At 57.2% G+C, this 18,645-nt stretch overlaps 1 protein-coding gene across 2 annotated transcripts in view; it reads right to left on the minus strand.

Moving 5' to 3' along the window:
* Positions 1-5,211: 5,211 nt before the first annotated feature.
* HTRA3 (HtrA serine peptidase 3) overlaps positions 5,212-18,645 on the minus strand; it is a 31,321-nt gene continuing 17,887 nt past the window's right edge. Inside the window, exons 4-9 of one of the 2 annotated variants that reach the window (XM_069496001.1) lie at positions 16,950-17,144; positions 16,170-16,202; positions 14,494-14,608; positions 8,413-8,461; positions 7,583-7,678; positions 5,212-6,262 (exon numbers count right to left, since the gene is read on the minus strand). In XM_069496001.1, the coding sequence (XP_069352102.1) occupies positions 6,097-6,262; positions 7,583-7,678; positions 8,413-8,461; positions 14,494-14,608; positions 16,170-16,202; positions 16,950-17,144 (654 nt within the window). In that variant the 3' untranslated portion in view covers positions 5,212-6,096. Of the gene's footprint in view, positions 6,263-7,582; positions 7,679-8,412; positions 8,462-13,393; positions 13,442-14,493; positions 14,609-16,169; positions 16,203-16,949; positions 17,145-18,645 lie in introns of those variants that run through there. The other variant, XM_069496002.1, reaches the window with a different exon arrangement.

Here is an 18,645-nt window from a genome sequence, read left to right on the forward strand (position 1 = left end):
AGCACACCATGCGGCTGCATTTACGACAGTTGGAAATGCGGCGAGGCCACGTGCTTAGGCGGGAGACTATAGAAGGAAGGGGGAAGTGATGTCCTCAAGGGCAAAGATGCAGCTGACCTTTGTGGGGAGGGACTGTCCGGCAGGGGGCCTGGGGGCCTGGGGGCCTGGGGGCCTGGGGAGAGGTTCTGGAGGGTCAGGGCTCTGCTGCTCGACTGGGTGCTGGATTAGCTTGTGACAGTGCGTTGAACTACTACACTTGGGGCACTTTTCTACGTGAGTGCCGCACTTGCCAATAAAAATGATTTTGAAACAATAAAACAGTTTCGAGTATGTCTGTCAGCTCTCAGAAAGTCCACCCCACGTGAGCTGTGCCATGCCTGCCCCCGCGTGTGCACACATCACGCGAGCTGTGCATGTGTGCGCGCTTACACGGCTGTGCACGTCCTTCTTACCTTTGCCTCGCCTGGGCTCCGCGGGGCCGGGGCTGCTGGTCTGGGAGAATTTGCAGAGGTAGGTCCGGGGCGTTTTGCAGACCGCCAACCTCTGACCTCTCCCCGGGACCTGAGAAGGTAGAAGGGCGCTCTTTGGGGACAGGGGGGAAGGGAGGCATGTGACCACCGTGGGCTGACAACAGGACATCAGAGGAGAGGACACAGGCAGCTCCAGGGGAGGGTCCCTCTCAGGTGGTGGGAGGTGACACAGGGGCTCCTCTCTCCAAGGACCCGCGGACGGTGGCTCCAGGGCCCAGGGAGTAGGGGTCTCTTCTTCTGAAGTGAAGGGAAAGAGGTGGGGAGAAGGGGACCCATTTCCCCTTGCAGGGTCTCTTGCCTGGGATGTCCCTGGAGCCTGGTGCAATCCCGGGAGGGGGTCTCAGTGACAGCCACAGGGGTGCAGGGATGGTACATAGCCTGCTCCATCAGAGGGGACACCTACAGGGTGGAGATTGCTCCTATATTCTCAGAGAGGACCCCGGGGCTCAGAGACATTGGTAGCAATAAGGAAAGTGGGTCATCTTCCTCCCGCCCCCATCCTGTCACCTCTCTGTGTCTGCACACCCCTGGGCATCCGGGCGTTCCTGGACATTGAGTTTTGAGGTTTGGTTCGGAGCGAAGTGGCAGGCGCTGGCCGGGAATTGTAGAGTTAAGAGGCTCACGAGGCCCATTCTAGCCAGAACGCACCCACTGAGCACCCGCTCTGTTCCTGGCACTGGGGTTGGTTCTGGGACGCAGCTGTGATTTAAGCAGTTTGCGGCTCCTGGAGCTGACGTTGTGGGGAGGACGTAGTCAGTTTCTAAAGGAGCAGGAAACGAACGGATAGCTGGAGACCACGCGTGCCCTCGAGGGTCCCCAGGCCCTCCGCACGGCAGGCTCAGGCTTCCTGGAAGGGCTGCCGTGTGCGGTGAGCGTTAGCGGGTGTGTCTGTTTCCCGCGGCTGCTGTGACAAACGCACACAAACTCTGTGGACTAAAACAACACACATTTCTTCCCTTGCAGTCCTGGAGGCCAGGAGTCTAAAACCGTTCTGTCCGGGTTAAAGTCAAGGTGTCAGCCGGGCAGTTCCTCCTAGGGGGCTGGGGGGAGCGCACTTCCTTGCCTTTTTCAGCTCCTGGAAGTCACTGGCATTCTGGGCCCCTCCCTCAGGTCACCCCCACCTCTTGCTTCCACCCTCACAGCTTCTACTCTCCCTCTAAAACCATCTGCACCCCCTTTCCCAGGACACCGTGGTCACCTCAGGCCCACGGGATAACCCGGGATGATCTCCCCACTTCAGGGTCCTTCACTTGATCACGTTTGCAAAGCCCCGTTTGCCATGCAAGACATTCCAGGGTTCTGGGGGTCATGACCTGGGCACCTCTGGGGCCACTTTTCAGCCACACGGAGGGGTGGTGAGCAGGAATGACGCCGACCAGGGCAGGTGAGGGCTCAGGCAGGAGCGCTTGTTCCGAGGCCTGGCTGGAGAGAGGGTTGGAGGGAGGTGAAAGCACACCAGGTCCCCCCAAGGCCACAGACCACAGCCAAGGACAGGAGAGCCCTCGGGGCTATGAGGGGACAGAGGTGGTGGGGCCGGCGTCACGCCAGTGCTGACAGCGCGAGCTCCCCTCTGCTGCTCTGGTCTCTGACCCATTCCAGAATTTCCTTCTTTGGTCCTTGTTCTGGGTCTCCTCATCCTGGAGGGACAGGGAGGGACTCAGAAGGAAGAGGTAGTGACGGCAGGTCAGCTGCCGGAGGCAGGGCTGAAGATCCTGGACGACCCCATGCCATGAGCGGATGTTTGTCCTGCTGCAGCTGCACCACAGCTGCCTGAGGGACAGGAGCCTGGCCCTGGTCACCTGGAGGCCAGCCACCAGCCCACGTGTGACCGGAGCAAGTCCTGCCCTCTGGGCCTCTGTCTCTGCCTCCGGACAGTGGGGCTTGTGCCCGTGGGACTGCAGGAGCTTGCTGAGGATGCAAGGCCGGGCAGGTGCTCCTCCTGGCAGGCGCTGCCCATTGGCACCCTGCTTGCGGCCTCGTAGGACACACAGCGGAGGGGCGGGCCGCGGCCCAGAGCCAGCTGCACGGGAGCCTGAGGGTTGCGCAATGGCCCCAGCGGCAGCTGGCGGGCTCTGGAAAAGTTGTTTTTCACCAAGTGCAGCTGGATAAGCAGCCGAGAGGCCAGCTCCGCCCGGGGAGTGGCCAGGCCTGGAGGGGCCCAGAGGAGGACAGAGCCCACTCCCACCGTGGCAGGGCCAGCAGGGCGGGTGACAGGGCAGCCCCCTGGCATCAGGGGTGGTTGTCTGAGAGCCGGCTATCCTTCTCTGGACAGTGGCAACCACTGGCCTCCCTGGATGCGCAAGCTCAGAGCTGAAGGCCCCGACAGAAAGCTTCAGAACTGAGACCACCACCCTGGCCCACTGACACCTGAGCTCAGAGACCCCCACAGCCCACCTTCCCATTTCACGGATGGGCTGGCTGAGGCTCCATGGGGAGGGGCTGGTGGCAGGGAGCAGAAGGATGGGAGGGAAGCAACATTCTGTGGGCTCTTTGGGGACCAGACCTGAGTCAGGAACCTCCTACTTGGTGTCTAATTCAGTGTTTGCACATTCACTTCACCTCCCTGTGGATGAACCAAACTGTTAAGAAAATATCCCCATTTCCCAGATGTGGAAACTGAGTCTGGAGAGGTCATCTGAACCCAGCTTCCTGACTCCTTGGTCCCTGCACGGGATCTCGGGAGCTGGGGAGGCCTCCTGTGCTGGGTGTAAGTTGAACTTGGTCCAGACAGAACCAGGAGTGCTCAGCCCATTTGTGAGTGAGCGGGATGGAGCTCGCGGTGTCTGTGAGCTTGCCTTCCCCCCGCTGCGTTGCAGGCAGAGGCAGGTGGTCAGGAAGGTGGTCTGAGCCCGGGCGTAGGGACAGCTCCGGGGGGTGGGGACAGGCATCAAGGGAGGGGAGCTGGGCTTCTGCCCACCACCCCGTAGGCACGAACGCAGGGGCAGTGGGACCAGGCAGAATCCCTAGACGTGGTTCCAGAAATCCTTACAGTGACCCATGACCTCTCGGATTTGGGAGGCTTCTCTGGCGGCCCCCACCCTTGGCTCTGTGCCCCCCATTCCCCTAAGCACTGCCTCTCGCACAACTGACAAGTCCACCGCCCTCTTCTCGAGCCCAGCTCCTCGCACCGACGGGCTCCGACTCTCAGCCGGAGCCCAAAGGTGCATGAGCAAGGGCCACGCCTGGGGCTGCTGTGCCTGTGGGGAGCAGAGGACCCGCCGGTGGGAGTGAGGGCAGAGGCCTGGACGTGGGCAGATGGGCCCTTAGCACCAGCTGAGATCGGGAGGTGGGCAGGAGCCACAGCTGGGGGCTTTGGCACACTCCCGGTGGGGGCGGCAGAGTGGGGGCCGGGAGGGAGGCTGAGCCGGGCTCTGGGGCCTGGCTGACTTTCACAGATGTGGGCAGCAGCTCCTGCAACAGGAGGGCCACACTGTCAGAGGCCAGGACTGGGTGGGCTGGGGTGGCATGGGGGCCAGGAAGCATCTTGTGGGGCTGCCTTTGTGCCTGGCCCCCTTCCTCCCCAGCAGGGGCTGGTGCGGCCTGGGCGCAAGGAGGGCTAGGCAGTGCGCGGTCATCTGAGCCTGCAGCTTTCAAAACTAAGGCCGGTGAACCAGATCGGGGCCCTCCTGACAAAACCGCTGCAACCTTTTCCCTGTCCTTTCTGGGTGTGGTGCGGCCCTCTCCTGTCTGCTCCTCACCCTGGAGCCGGCCACCACCCAGCCCCGTCTCCAGGGATCTCCTGTGAGACCCGCCAAGGTGCCAGACAGGATGCCGGCAGCTACCAAACGGCCATCTGAGGCCAGCTCCTAGCTTCAGCCCTGTGCAGGGTCATTTAGAATCTGACCTGTTGAATCTCAGGCTCTCAGAGCTGGGCAGGACTGCAGTTCTGTAGTGCACCCCTCCCTGGAGGGACAAGGGGGTCACACAGCCACCAGAGGCCGGCTGGGGGCAGACCCTGCCCCTGTGTGGGATTGGGGCGAGGGTCCCAGATCCTTCTGAGCTCGGTGACCCAGAGCACAGGCTTGGCCGACAGCCCTGGGATCCCTCCTTCTCATCCCTGTGTGCACCCCTCACTCCCAGCCCTGATGCCCCCCACGGAGCCATCCTAAGGACTCCCCCGGAGAAGTTCATGGCCCTCAATGCCCTGCTTCCAGACATCCTGAGCTGTGTCCCTGGACCTTCTGCTTTTAAAACAATCTTCCTGCCTCAGTTTCCCCATTGCTGAGTGGGCTGCAGTGAGGGTGATATGGGACAGATGCGAGGACAGCTTTTCCTGTGGCCAGGCAGGCACAGTGAGGTGTAGTAGGAGCTCCCCTTGGGCGGCTTCCCAAGGGCCAAACCAATGACCTTGTCCCCTGAGGCCACCAGGAGGCTGGTGGCATCAGCATTCCCCTCAAACAGAGAAACAGGCCCAGGGGGAGCAGGGGTGCTTCTTGCCCAAGACCGTGGAGCTTGAAGTGCAGGAGCCAAGTTCCAAGCTCTGGGGCTCGACTTGCAGCCCACCCCCTGCACGCAGCCCCGAGGGCTGGTGTGTGCTGGAGACTGTGAAGGGCCAGGTCTTGCACGTGTGCCCGGCTGCGTTTTAGCTGTGAATCTCCAGGAAAAGCGCCGGCCAGTGGAGGGGGAGGCTGCCCAGACACCCCTGCTGTGTAAACTTTAATTTCCATACAGTAGAGAAACATACAGTACAAGCAACATTGGGGGTTGACTCTACAGCGAAGCTCACACGTACACCTGGAGACACGCGCCTCCCGCAGACAGGACAGGGAGGCCGTGAGATCCCACTTGCTCTGGGTGGCAGTTCCGTGAGAATGGGCTTCCGCAGCCCAGAACTGCATGCGGAGGTGAAGCCAGCTCAGTCCTGGCACTCGGCAGGTCCACAGTCCCTGCAGGCCACCCATGGTCACCTTGGGGAGGATATGTTTCTCCAGGCAGCTCACCCACCTGACCTTCTCGCCAGTGTAGGACATGCCCTGCTTCCAGCCAGCCTCCTGCCTGCCAGTGCGGGGCTCGTCTCGGCAGGCAGGGGACATTTGCTTAGCACCTGCACCGGGCTGGACCCCTCAAGGGGGTCAGCCGTGGCCGGCCCTCCAGGACTCCAGGCTGGCGGGCAGGCAGCCCCTGCCCTACAATGAACGTGGTGGATGTTGTGGCAGACGGAGCCGGGCTGTGGGTCGGGAGGTGTTTGTGGGGGAGGAGTCTTGGCAGTGGGAGCTGAAGTAGGTTGGGGACAGCAGGGGACATTGCACACAGAGGTTTCCCAGGTGCAGAGGGAGGAGGCTATGAGAGGAGGAACAGCCGGAGTTTCCTAGATGTCCCTGGCACGTGGAGGTGAACTTCAGGAGCACCAGCACCAGGTGCCATCCAGCCTCCCTCTCCAGCACTCCCCTGAGGCTGGGATTCGGACCCCTGGCCAGGCCCGGCCTCCGGCTCTGCCCCTGGACGGCCCAGGAGGAGCTGCTGGCCCTGCTGAGGACTGACAGAGGTCCTTCGTCTGGATCTCGGGGAGGCAGCGCCCCCCACCGTCTGCAGGCTCTGGCGCTTGGCGCTGGAGGAAGGCAGCCCCTCACACGACCACCTCGGGCGCGATGCTGAAGAGGAGGTCGTCGTTGCCCCGCCGCACCTCCAGCAGTAGCGGGGACTCAGTCAGGACGGCCTCCTGCAGCTCGCTCGAGTCAGCCAGGCGGCGCCCGTTGACCTTGACGATGATGTCGCCATCTTGGATGCCGCCCCTGCCACGGGAGAGACCACGTCACCAAGTGCAGCCCACCAGGCCGGGGGCACGCTCGGGTGTAACAGCAGCGGTTTAGCAAAACTCATTTCTACGGGAAACAACAGTGCCCTGACCCCAAGGCGCTTACACCAGACGAGAGCCAATGTCATGGTGGGCAAAGGACTTTTCCCACTACTCCTCCCACGCGTCAGGAGGGTGGGTTCAAGCTCTGGCTGCAGCCTTTTTAGCTGGGCTGCCTCTGTGCTACCCTGTCCCTTTCAGCCTCAGTTTTCATGTTTACAGTCCTATGTGGAGAAGCACTTTGCAAATTACAGAGACGCCCAGGTGTCAGTTCCGATGCTACTGTAGTCACTAAAGCTTCCTAGGACCCCTGCACAAGAGGCAGGGCTCTCAGGGCAGCCTCCCTCTGCACGAGGCTCGCTGAGACCTCCCTACCTCCGGGAAGGAAGAAGATGGCATCGTGGCTGGATGTGTGGGCACTAGCATCAGACTGACACATGCCAGCTGCATGACCTGGAAGAATTAACTTCTTTGGGCCTCAATCTCCCCACCTGTAAAATGGGTAGGGGCAGTGGCCTGCACAAACCTGGCTGCAGTGAGGATTAACAGAGGACGTGTGTGAACCGCAAGGCTCACAGGGCAGCCTCAGCCAGCATCAGGCACTGGTGCTCCTGATCCCCTCTGTCTCTGGCTCATGAGGGGCCCTGCACGTGGCCACCTGGAATTACAGTCTAAAACTACAGATCTGACCCAGCCCACCCATTGCACAGATGAAGACCTGAGCCAAGGAGAAACGACTTGTTCGGAGCCCTCCCTGGGCAATAGAGCCACCATGCCAGTGTGTGGTGACGTCGCTGCGCTGCCTGCCTCTGCAGTCGTGTTGCAACCCTGTACTTGAAGACTTCAAAGAAAACAATGCTTCATCTCATTTGACCTTCACAGAGTCTCCCAGGGGTAGAAAGAGTAGACAGAATCGTCTGCATTTTACAGATGAGGAAACTGAGGCCCAGGAAGACCCAGGCCGGCTCGTGGGCTGGTGAGAGAGTCAGGCTCAGAGCAGGTTCTCCGCTCTGGCGGGGACTCTTTATCGTCTGCTGCTCGAGGTAAGGACGTTCTGGCCGAGGTCAGACATGGCCAGGGCTCCAAGGGAGGGTTCATCTCTCTGTCCCTCCCCTGGCTTAGAGGACAGGCCAGAACTCGCCTGCCCCCTCCCTGCCCCTCCCACATCACTTTGCCAGGAAGCTCCAGGCACTGGGCCCACCAGCCAGGGTATCTGGATGCTCCCATCGGCCTTCCTGCCTCCCCTGGCAGAGCCTACCTCTGAGAAGGTGAGTCTGGCACAACCTCTTGCACATAAATGCCACTGCTGACTTCAGGGAAGTCCGGGTTGCTGGCCTTCAGCTCGTCCACCAGGCTGGAAAGACAGTTCAGCTCGAAAGGCTGCTCTTCAGAGCCACCCCCGGCTCCTCGGCACAAAGCTGCCCCGTCCCTCCAGCTCCAGGCTAGACATGGAACCCCCTCTGGCCCCCACACTGCCCTGTCTGCCACTGGCCACTCCGTGTCCCCATCAGACACAGGCTGCTCAAGAGAAATGTAGTGGCAATGGCTAGCTAGACGTGGGAGAAGGGAGAGAGGGATGGGCTGATGGGAGGAACAGCAGGAGGACAAGGGGGCAGATGGAAGGACAGACGGATGGACAGACAGACAATGGGTGGGGCATGGGATGGACAGATAGAAGGTTTGGACAGATGGTGGGATGGGAAGATAAATGGACGAAAGAGGAAGAACACAATTAAAAGATAAGTTGGCATATTGGTCTTGATTATAACTTTCAAATGAAATCCCTGGATTAACAGTTGCCAGTGGCAGAAATGGGAAGAATGACCATTGTGGGGACCACATGGGTTTGAGGGAATGGTCAGTTGACCTAGTTCTTCCCATGCTCTTGAGAAGGGCAGAAGGAATCTACCAGGCAGAGGCAGGAATGGCATCAAAGCACAGGTACTGGCCAGAGCGTAGGTCAGAAGCCCAAGTGTGTACTGCCCCTCGGAGCAGCTGCAAGTGGCCTGGCATGGCTGGGCCAGGGTCTGGAAGGGGCCGTGGGGGTGTAGGATGGGAGCCGGGGGGCGGCGCCCTTCAGACACCCACCTAGGTGTGATGGTTCGCATGCGGATGCCAATGAAGCGCTTCTTCCAGTCTGGAAAGAAAACACAGTGGGACTCAGTTAGGGCTGCTGTGAAAGCCACCACCCACCCCCTAAGGGAACAGCCAGGGTTAGAAATTGCCCAGCAGGCCCAGGAAGCAGCAGGAGCGGTCCTGTTCGCCCGGCCTTGTGTGGTCAAGCATCTAGAGTTGGCCTCTTCTCCTGACTGCTCTCACAGAGCCAGGAGGTGTTCTATGTCCTACGTGGCTCACCCCACACTGGCCTCGTGTCCACCCCATCCTGCACCCAACCACGTCAGCTCCACGCCCAACCCCAGTGCCCAGCGGGGCTCTCCTCTCCAGCTTCCATGCTGCTGGTTCCCCAGATTCTCCTTGCTTGGAACTGAACTTGTCACCTTCCCCTGCCTTCCTCCTAGACAACAATGTTAAGTGACAGTGCCCGGGCCCTGTGGTCGGAGCATCACACACACAACCCACAGAGAGGGCCCCTCGTCCAGCTGCTCTGGCCTGGGACTCAGCAGGTGCCGTCCCCAGAAATAATTGTAACACATTCTGAACCGTAAAACAAGACTCAATAAATTTTAAATTTTCATTTCACAAAAGTTTTCTGACCACAATGGAATTAAACTAGAAATCAATAATAGAAAAGTATCTAGAAAATTCCCAAATACTTGGAAACTAAATAACATACTTCTAAACAGCTCATCTTCAAAGAAGAAATTGAAAGGGGAATTAGAAAGTATTTTTACTGAATAAAAATGTGTATATAACATATCAAAATTTGTACGATTGGGAGGGAGTACTTAGACGGAAATTAATAGCACTAAGGGGCTCACATTGGAAAGTAAGAAAAGTCTCAAATCAATAATCTCAGTTTTCATTTTAAAAACTAGAAAAAGAAGACCAAATGAAACCCAGAGTAAACAGAAGAAAGGAAACAATAAAGATAAGAGTGTAAATCAATGAAATAGGAAACAAAAACACAATAAAAAATTTTAAAATAAAAGCTGAGTCTTTGAGATCAATATAATTTGTAAATCTTTGGCCAGATTGATAATGAAAAAAAGAGAGAAGATACAATTATCAATAAAGAATCAGAGAGGTGACATTACTACAGATCCTACAGATATTAAAAGGATAATAAGAGAATATTATGAACAACCCGATGCCAATAAATTTGACAACTTAGACAAAATGGACAAATGTCTTGAAATTTCCAAACTACCAAAGCTCACTCAAGAAGAAATAGAGAACCTGAATAGCCCTGAATCTATTACAGAACTTCAATTTGTAGTTAAAAATATTTCCAGAAAGAAAACTTCAAGCCCAGAAGGTCTCACTGGAGAATTGTGCCAAATGTTTAAAGAAGAAATAGTACCAATTTTGCACAAACTCCTCCAAAAATCTGAAAATAAGTGAATACTTCTAAACTCATTGTCATGATACCGAAACCAGAAAAGAAAACTAGACCAATATCCCACGTGAAGATAGATGCAAAGATTCTTTAAGTAAATCAAATACAACAAACTATATTAATATAAAGGATAATACACCATGACTAAAGGAAGTTAATCCCAGGAATGTAAGGTTGGTTTAACATTTAAAAAATCAACCAATGCAATTTACCACATTAACAGACTAAAAAGGAAAACCTTATGGTCATCTCAAAAGATGTACAAAAAGCACCTGACAAAATCTAACATCTGTTCTTAATAAAAACTGGAAATAGAAAAGAACTTTACAACCTGATAAAGGACATCAATGAAGAATCTTTAGGTAACATCACACTTAACAGTGAAAGACTGAATGTTTTCTCCCTTACATCAGGAACTGGACAAGGTTGTCCATTCTCACCAGTTCTATTCAATATTTTGCTGAAAGTTCTAGCCAGGCAACACAAAAAAGGCACTCAGACAGGAAAGGAAGAAATAAAACTCTTTATTCACAGACTACATAACATTCTCTGTAGAAAATCTGATGAAATCTACGAAAAATCTCTTAGAACCAGTAAGTGAATTATCAAGATATCTGATGATCAACATACAAAAATCATTTTTATTTGTATATTCTAGTAGCAAACCACCAGAAACACGGAAATGCAAAGGACCCAGAAGAGCCAAAACAGCTTTGAAGAGGAAGAACAAAGTTGGAGGACTTACAGCACCAGAATTCAAGACTTGTTGTAAAGCTACAGTAATCGAGACAGTATAATATTGGTCTAGAGACAGACAGACATCTGGAACAGCATGTGATCATTTTGGGGGACCAAGGTGTGCAGGCACTTCAATGGAGAAAAGATAGTCTTTCCAACAAGTGCTGCTAGAAAGATTGAATATCCAAAGCAACCTTCCCCCAAAAAAACCAAAAAAATTTTTGATCTATACTTTGCACGATTAAAAAAAATTCAAAATGTATCACAGTACCAAATCTGAAACTTCAAAAAGTAAAACTTCTAGAACAAAATGTAGGAGAAAATCTTTCAGGTCTCAGGTTAGCAAAGATTTCTTAGGTACAACACCAAATGCATGATCAGTTAAAAAAAATTGGACCTCATCAAAATTTATGAAACTTCTGCTCTTTAACGACACTGTTAAGAGAATGAAAGACAAGCCATGGACTGGGAGAAAATATCTGCAATTCACTTATCCGGCAAAGGACTCACATCCAAGATGTGTAAAGAAGTCCCACAACTTGCTCATAAGAACATAAACCACCCACATTTCTTAAATGGGCAAAATATTTAAACAGACATGTCACCAAAGATTAACAGATGGAGAATAAGCCAAGTGGGAGGTGGTCGGAGCGGGCGGGTGGCCTGACCGCATGGGTCTGGTGGGTTGAGAAAGGCCTTGGTTTCCTCCCTGAATCACAAGCGTGACCTGCCCGCAGTTTTGAGAGGACCGTGCGCTGTGGGATGGTCTGTGGGGCGAGGGCAGTGACAGGGGCACGGCTGGACCTGGGCTGTGGGTGGTAAGGGCAGGCTGTGTCTTGAAGGCACAGGTGTCCAAGGCACTTGCAGGGGTGGGCGGGGAAGCGGGGCTGCAGGGGTGGGGGTCCTGTCAGGCGCACTGGAGTGGGAGCTGGCCATCGATGTCCATGCGGAAGCTCTGAGCCTGGCGGTGCAGAGAGGACTGGGGTGGGGTGCAAATCTGGGGAGTTCCTTTCTGGGGGTGTCTAAATCCACGACGCTGGCCAGGCACAGCCATCTTGGGGGTGCTTCCTGCTCCCACTGCCTGGGGTCCCCCAGTCCCTAGAGCCTGCTGCATCTCCCTGCCTGAGGTCTCGGCCAGAGGTCACCTCCTAAGTGGGGTCTCCCCGCCCCCATCCGCTGCAGTCTCCACCCTCATGTGCTTTGCCCCCTCCGCCAGCCCCAGTGCATCACTCCAACCTCGTGGCCTGTTGGGGGGCGCTTTGATGGCTCGCCTCCCTGCCGGAAGGAAGCACAGAGGGCAGCACCCCCATCTGTCTGGCTGTGGGAGTCCAAGGCACAGAGCGGGCACCTGTGTGCTTGCCCTGGTGCTGCTGACGTAGACCCCCCGTGTGGGCAAGAAGGCCGAGGCTCACGATGGGCTTGGCTCTCGGGGACTCTTCCCCTGGAGCTTCAGGAGAGGTGCGCAGAGCGCCCACCATCTGGGCCACCTGGCTCCCCACCCACCCTTCCCCTGCCGGGTGGGTGGGCGGCCTCTTCCCCCCTTCTCATCTACTGGGGAGGGACTCAGGACTCCACCCAGCACAGAGCAGGGGCTTCCAGAGTCTGTCTCCGACCTCTGAGCCTGGGGAACCCCGTGACCTCTGAGCCCAGAGAACGTGCGTCCCCTCTTCCCTGCCTCCCCACCCCCACCCCCGGCCTCCCTGCAGCTCTCTCTGGTTTTGTGGGCCACAGAGATTGGCAGGGACATGAGGCAAAGAAGGTTTTACCCCCAGGCCAGAGGTGACCACTGAGGAGCCATCTCCCAGTCACAGAGGGGCAGAGTCCGCATGAACTCGGACACCCCACCTCGTGGGGACACACTCTGGCCCTAAGGCCGGCTGAACCCCAAGCCCTCCCAGGGCTCCCGGCCAAGGCAGTGCCCCGGCTCCCCCAGACCAGCGTGGCGGTCACTCTGTACCCTGAAGGCCCCCACTGGCCTCTGCACCCCACTCCCTAGGCAAGATCAAGCAGTCCACATAACGTCTCCTTGATTTAATAAAAAGCTTGTTCGTTTTAAAGAACTTTAGATTAACTGGGTTTGGATCATTTGATGTTTTTATTAAAAAAAAGAAAAACGAAGACACACACTAGTCAACTTCAGAGAGATTTTAAAATAACAGATTCCATCATTCCGCTAAGATTTAACAGGCTCTTCAGTGAGACTACACTGTCCTTGGGGAAGTGACACACCTCTGGGAACAGGGATAGGTGTTTCCCGGGGGCCTGGGGCAAGGTCAGCGCTGACTGAAACAGTCCCTGTACAGCAAAGGAGCAAACAAACCCAGCCCCAGTGAGCCCCGCCTGAGGGAGGGAGGAAGAGGCAAAAGGGAAGAGGATGCTGTCAGCCCACTTCCAACCAAAGGCACCTCGCAGCTGAGTCTGCGCAAGTGCAGCACCACTGATCTCCAGGAAGTGGCCAAAGTCAAAAGACCCATGGAAGAGAGGATCATTAAACTGGAAAGTCTCCATCGTCAGAGAAAGGACCAAGGCTAGGACAAGTATGAAGGGACAGCCCTGGGTCTAGTTCTGAGCTTCCTAGCAGCCAAGAGGAAAAGGGCTCAAGAGGTTATACAGTTCCCACTGTCCAATAGAAGAAGCCTTCAGCTTCTTTGGGAAGGACAGGCTCTGCCTCACTCTGGATCACCTTCACATAAGGGGCACTGGAGAAGAAAGAGGGTTCCTCCACAGCAGCTCTCCACGTGACCAGTCCTCATGGCACCGGTCCTGGCTGCACTGGGCTCCATGTGCTGGGCTGGCAGGGTCGTGGAGGAGGGGCAAGCATGAGGAAGGCTTCCTGCTCTCAATGGACTGCTGGTGAGAGGGCTGAGAGGAGACAGGGAAGCAAGCTGAATGTGTGAATAGCGGGGCTGAGCCAGGCCTGGGCATTGGCTGGGAGGTGGGTGCAAGACACACAATGGCAGGAGGGAGAAGCTTCCCTGGGATGGCCCCCAGGAAAGGCCCTGAGATCAGAAATGTCGCCTTGCTCTGGGAGGTGGCTGTGACCACCAATTTAAGAAGGTGAGTGGGTGTTCTCACTTAAGAGAGTCGCTGTGTGTCCTGTTGAGATCTCCACCAGACTGATGCTCAGGGTTCCATCTAGGAGTGGGCAGGGTGGGCTGCACATCCCTTTTGGATGGGATGGGGAGATGGGGACAGGGAGGAGGGTGACTCCAAGGATCATGGCTCCGCTTCCCTGGAGTAGAAGATAGCCTACTGGGTAGTCTTCATGGCCCACAGGCTGGAAGAGGGAGTGCTTAGGGATGGGCAGATGGATGGAAAGAAGGATGAATGGATGGATGAAGGTAAGGATGAATGAATGGGTAGAAGAAAGAAAGGAGGCTGGATGCATAGACGGACAGGTGAGTGGGTGGATGGATGGGTGGGTAGTTGGACAGGTGGATGAGTGGGTGAGTGGATCAATGAAAGGAATGAAGGAAGACAGGCAGAAAGGGTGGATGGATGGATGGATGGATGGAAAGATGGATGGATGGGAGGATGGGTGGGTGCATGGATGGGTGAATGGTGGATGAATGGATGGATGGGAGGATGGATGGATGTATGAGAGGATGGGAGGATGGATGGATCAGTGGGTGGATGGATGGATGGGAGGAAGGATGATGGATGGAGAGATGGATAGATGGATAGGTGGATGGATGGGAGGATGGACGGATGGATGGATGGATAGGTGGATGGGTGGATGAATGGGAGGATGGATGGATAGATGGATAGATGGATGGGTGGATGGAAGGATGGACGTGAGCAAGCTCACACAGAACCTGTGATGGGCCCTGGTCCCAGAGCTAAAAGGGGGGGGGTCTCAGCCCTGGGAGAGTGTCCATCACCTTAGCTGCCCCCCGCCCCGGTTAGCTCTTTACCTTTGATGTGCTTGTCCTGGAATTCTGTGAGAAAGCGTGTGATGCGGTCCGAGGGGATGGCAAAGGAGATGCCAGCAGCAACCTTGAGCGTGTTGATGCCAATGACCTCGCCATCCTGAGCAGGGAGGTCAGAGTGGGGTCACGGGGGGTGGAGCAAGCACACTGCTGCCCACAGAGCACCATGTCTACAGCTCTGCTTCCAGAGGCTGACCCTGGCTGTCCACGCCCCACTTGAGAAGCTCCCAGGGCAGCCCCAACTGTCCTGGAAAGGTTGCTCTTGGGGCCACATCTGTATCAGTGACCCCACCTCCCCTCCCTGGAAAGTGTCGTGGGGAAGCTCGCAGCTGGGGCCTGCCTCCTAGGCTCCGGCCGCTGCGCCCTGAGAAGCAGTGCCCGCTGGGCCCAGGGCACCTCCAGGCCACATCCAGAGGGGTGGCCCATCTACCCTTCCTTTCAGAAGTTGGGGGTGAGTGGGGCCAGTGGCTCCCCTTACTCTGTCTCCTTGGAGCCCTGTTCCGGCAGAAGGCTGGTGCCGTCTTGCCAGGATCTGCCCAGGACTGGGACCTCACCCTCGGCAACTCCTGGGAAGGAGACCCTCCCGGCCACAGCGGGGCTGAGGTGCTGACACCCTGCCAGAGCCTGGCCAGCTCACCAGGGGACCCCTTTGGGGCCTGGGGCAGAGCCTTGGACCAGGGCACCCCTGTCCTCCTGGTCCCTGGGAGCTCATGATGTGGCAGGACCCAAGAGTGTCGGATCTGGGGGATGGAGGTTTTGCGTCCACCCTCGCCCTGTTTGCCCATCCTCAGGCCTGCACGGCGTGTAGTGGCCTCCTGACCCTGGCTTCCGGGCCTCCAGCTAAGCCACCCACGTGAGCTTTCTCGAAACCAGCTCATGCCTTCCACCCTGCCGAAAGCCCACAAGGGTTCTCGGGAGTGCAGGGTGAAGCCTGTCTGCACATGTGGCCTGAGGCCCAGCAGGAAGGGGACTGCCAGCCCCTCGCACCGTCTGCTCATCTGACCTCTCCCCTCGGATCTCACGCTGTGCCTCCTCTCTGGGAGTTCCTTCTCCGGGACCCAGTTCCCTCAGTCTCTGTGGCTGTGTCGGACGCTCCCGGCTCCAGGAAGCCCTTCCTGTCTTGCATCAGCTGAGCCCTCCCTGCCCGGCCCCCTCCAGAGCGGGCTCGAGCTGCTCACATCACACAGGGGCTTGTCCATGTCTGGCCACTTTCTGCCTGAGGCTGGGACTGTGTCCAAGGAGCTCTAAAACATCTCACCTGGGATGAGGATGAGCCTAACTTTGGGGCCCAGGACAGAACTGGGGAGGGACGATTGAGGGGGTGGAAGAGAACGAGGGTGCTCTTCTCATCTCGCTCGCAAACCTGAGGGCAGGGAGTCCCGGGGGTGAGCGGCCGCACTCCTGCATCGCCCCTGCCCAGGCCTGGGCTGCTGTTCGCAGGTGATCTGTCATTCCTGACAGCTGCCAGCATCTCTGAGGGGCACAGGTGGCATGTGCGGAGGGTCCTGCCCTCCTTCCAGGCCTCCAGCCCAGCCACCTTCCTGACTGTTGGGCCTGAAGGTTCTAGGGCCATTTGGTGGGTCCTGTTCCCCCTCGAGGCTGTGCCCCCCATATGAGAAGAGCCCCAGGAAACCAGAGACCCTGGTCTAGGGCACACTTACCAGGTTCACCAGCGGTCCTCCAGAATTCCCATACTGCAAGGGGAGGAAACAGGGCGTTAGCTGTGCTCGAGCCCTGCCTGAAGGTTCCTGGAGCTCCTGCAGCTCTAACTGAACCAGTGTAAGAGACACTTCATCAGGTCTCAGCCCAACAGCATCGAAAGGCCTCATGCTGTCCCCATTTCACGGTAAGAAAGCCGAGGCCCACAGAGGCCAAGTGGATGCCACCCGATGACCTGGTTGGACGAGCTAGTGGTCTCCACCCACACCATGTGCTTTGGCGTCCCCCCCCGCCCCCGTCCAGGGATGAGCAGCACCCATGGGGAGAATGCAGAGGGGGGCGCTACTTCTCATCCTGCTGGCCCGGGGAGTCTCTACAAAGACTAAGCTTCCAGCAGAGTGCCCGGGCCACGGCAAGCCAGGGGGACTTCTGGGGCGTCTGGGCAAAGTGCTCTGTGAATGCAAAGGTGCCAGCCAACATAGCCGCAGTCACGAGAAGCAATGTTGCCTAGAGAGTGTCATTTGCACGGAGGTGTCTCCGGGGCCGTGGCCTTGCCTCTCATCTCTGAAAGGCTGTCCGAGTCAGGCCGGCACCTCTCACTCCCAGGGTACCTGGGTAGAAGGCACAGGGTCTGAGCTCCGCTTAATGCAAAGAAAGAACTTTCCAGCAAGCAGATGTGTCGAGTGACAGGACGGCCCTGGGGATGGGGCAAGCCTGGGCAGAGACCACCTCATGGTCTTGGGCATGCTTGGTGGGCACCAGCCTCCCGCCCCAGCACTCACGTTGATGATGGCGTCTGTCTGGATGTAGTCCATGTCCGAGTCCCGGAGGCCCAGCTCCTTGCCGTCCCGCTGGGCGGTGCTGACAATGCCCGTCGTCACAGTGTTCTGCAGGGCGAAGGGGCTGCCGATGGCCACCACAAACTCACCAGGCCTCAGGTCTGCTGAGTGACCCAGCAGCAACACGGGGAGCTTTTTCTAGGGGACGGAAGGGGAGGACACAGAGAGGGAGGCTCAGCCATCCACCTGAGGCAGGGACCAGGCTGAGATCCCGGCAGTTGGTCCCAGGGAAGGCAGGTGCTGCTGTATACAGCCCTCAGGGGTAAAGGCCCCGGCAAGGTGCCAGCGCAGACCAAGGCCAGGACAGCCTCCAGCTGAGACCCAGGGCTAGGGTCCAGGGAGTGGAGGCTCAGCTGTGCCAGCGAGAAAAGGTCTCCCCAGGGCAGGCGACAGGTATCCATCGTGGGCAGGTATGCAGAGAGTCCAGCTGCACATGGCCTCGGAGGTCCTCGAGCCCAGTGGTCCCTGGTTTCTCTGAAAATGTGGTAGAAGCTCCGGACAGCACTACGCCATATGCACTGCACACAAACTGCTGCATTTGAGGGGGAGCTCTGCAGGTCCCTGGAGCCCAGCTAAGGACCCTGGGAGCCTCAGTTTTGGAATCCTTGAACCAGCTCACTCTGATCTCCCAATATAGACACAGAGAGACTGAGGCCCAGAGAGGCAAAGTGACTTAGCCAAGCTCCACCTCCCCCTGCTCCTCCCGCCACTGAGACACCTGCACACTCTTCTCTTGCTTTCGCTGGGCCCAGCGGAGCCTGTCTGTCTGTCTGACTTTACACCTAGCCTGGGAGCGCAGAGCAGCCGTGCTCTGGGTGCCGGAAGCTGCACGGAGCGTGCTCCAAGGAGGTGCCACGCGTGTGCATGTGAAATCGGCGAGGGCAAAGCTCTGTCAATCGCACCCACGTGGGTCTCCTGCTTCCGGTTTTGCTCCAGTCCCCGGGAGAGGCTGGGAAGGGTCCGGGGACCTCTCGCACCACTCTGCAGCTTGCCGTGGGTCTGCGGACGGCCAGGCCAATGGGCCGCACTCCAATTCTGGTCCCCAAACCTCGGACCCTGTGGACGGCCCCATTGCCCCCGCCCACTGCTCTTTCCAGTCTTTTCCCTTTTGCTGTTTGTCACCACGTCAAATGAGGAAGTTTTTACTTAAGAGTTGTTTTTCATAACAGCTATCAACGAAAGAAGAAAGGCAAAATCCACCAGGGGGAGTGGTGCGGGGCCCGCTGGCAGGCGTGCGTGGGCGTTCTCTGTGCTGTGGGAAAAGTGAAGCTTCAGTCTGTGACACGGAGGCCCCCGAGGAGGAACCAGGCCTGCGCAGCTGGAAGGCGAGGACCCAGAGAGGCGACATCTTTAATTGCTGAGTGGCCACAGAGTGAGAGACGATGATGTCTGAGACCCCCAGGGAGGCTGCGAGCTGGGAAAGGGTAAGCCCGTCCTCCCGTGCCACCTCACGGTGTGGAGAGGCCCCAGGCAACCCCGCTTCGGCCCACCTACAGCGACGTAACTGCAACATTGGGCATGACCAGAGCAACCTGGAGCGAGGCCTGGGTCCTAGCCGAGCGTGCTGGCTCTTGCCCTGGTTAGCTGTGATCTTGGGTGCGTTCCCTAACCTCCCCGAGCCTCAGTTTCCGCATCTGAA

Source organism: Eulemur rufifrons, chromosome 20 (genome assembly GCF_041146395.1).
Source record: "Eulemur rufifrons isolate Redbay chromosome 20, OSU_ERuf_1, whole genome shotgun sequence".
NCBI classification, from domain to species: domain Eukaryota; kingdom Metazoa; phylum Chordata; class Mammalia; order Primates; family Lemuridae; genus Eulemur; species Eulemur rufifrons.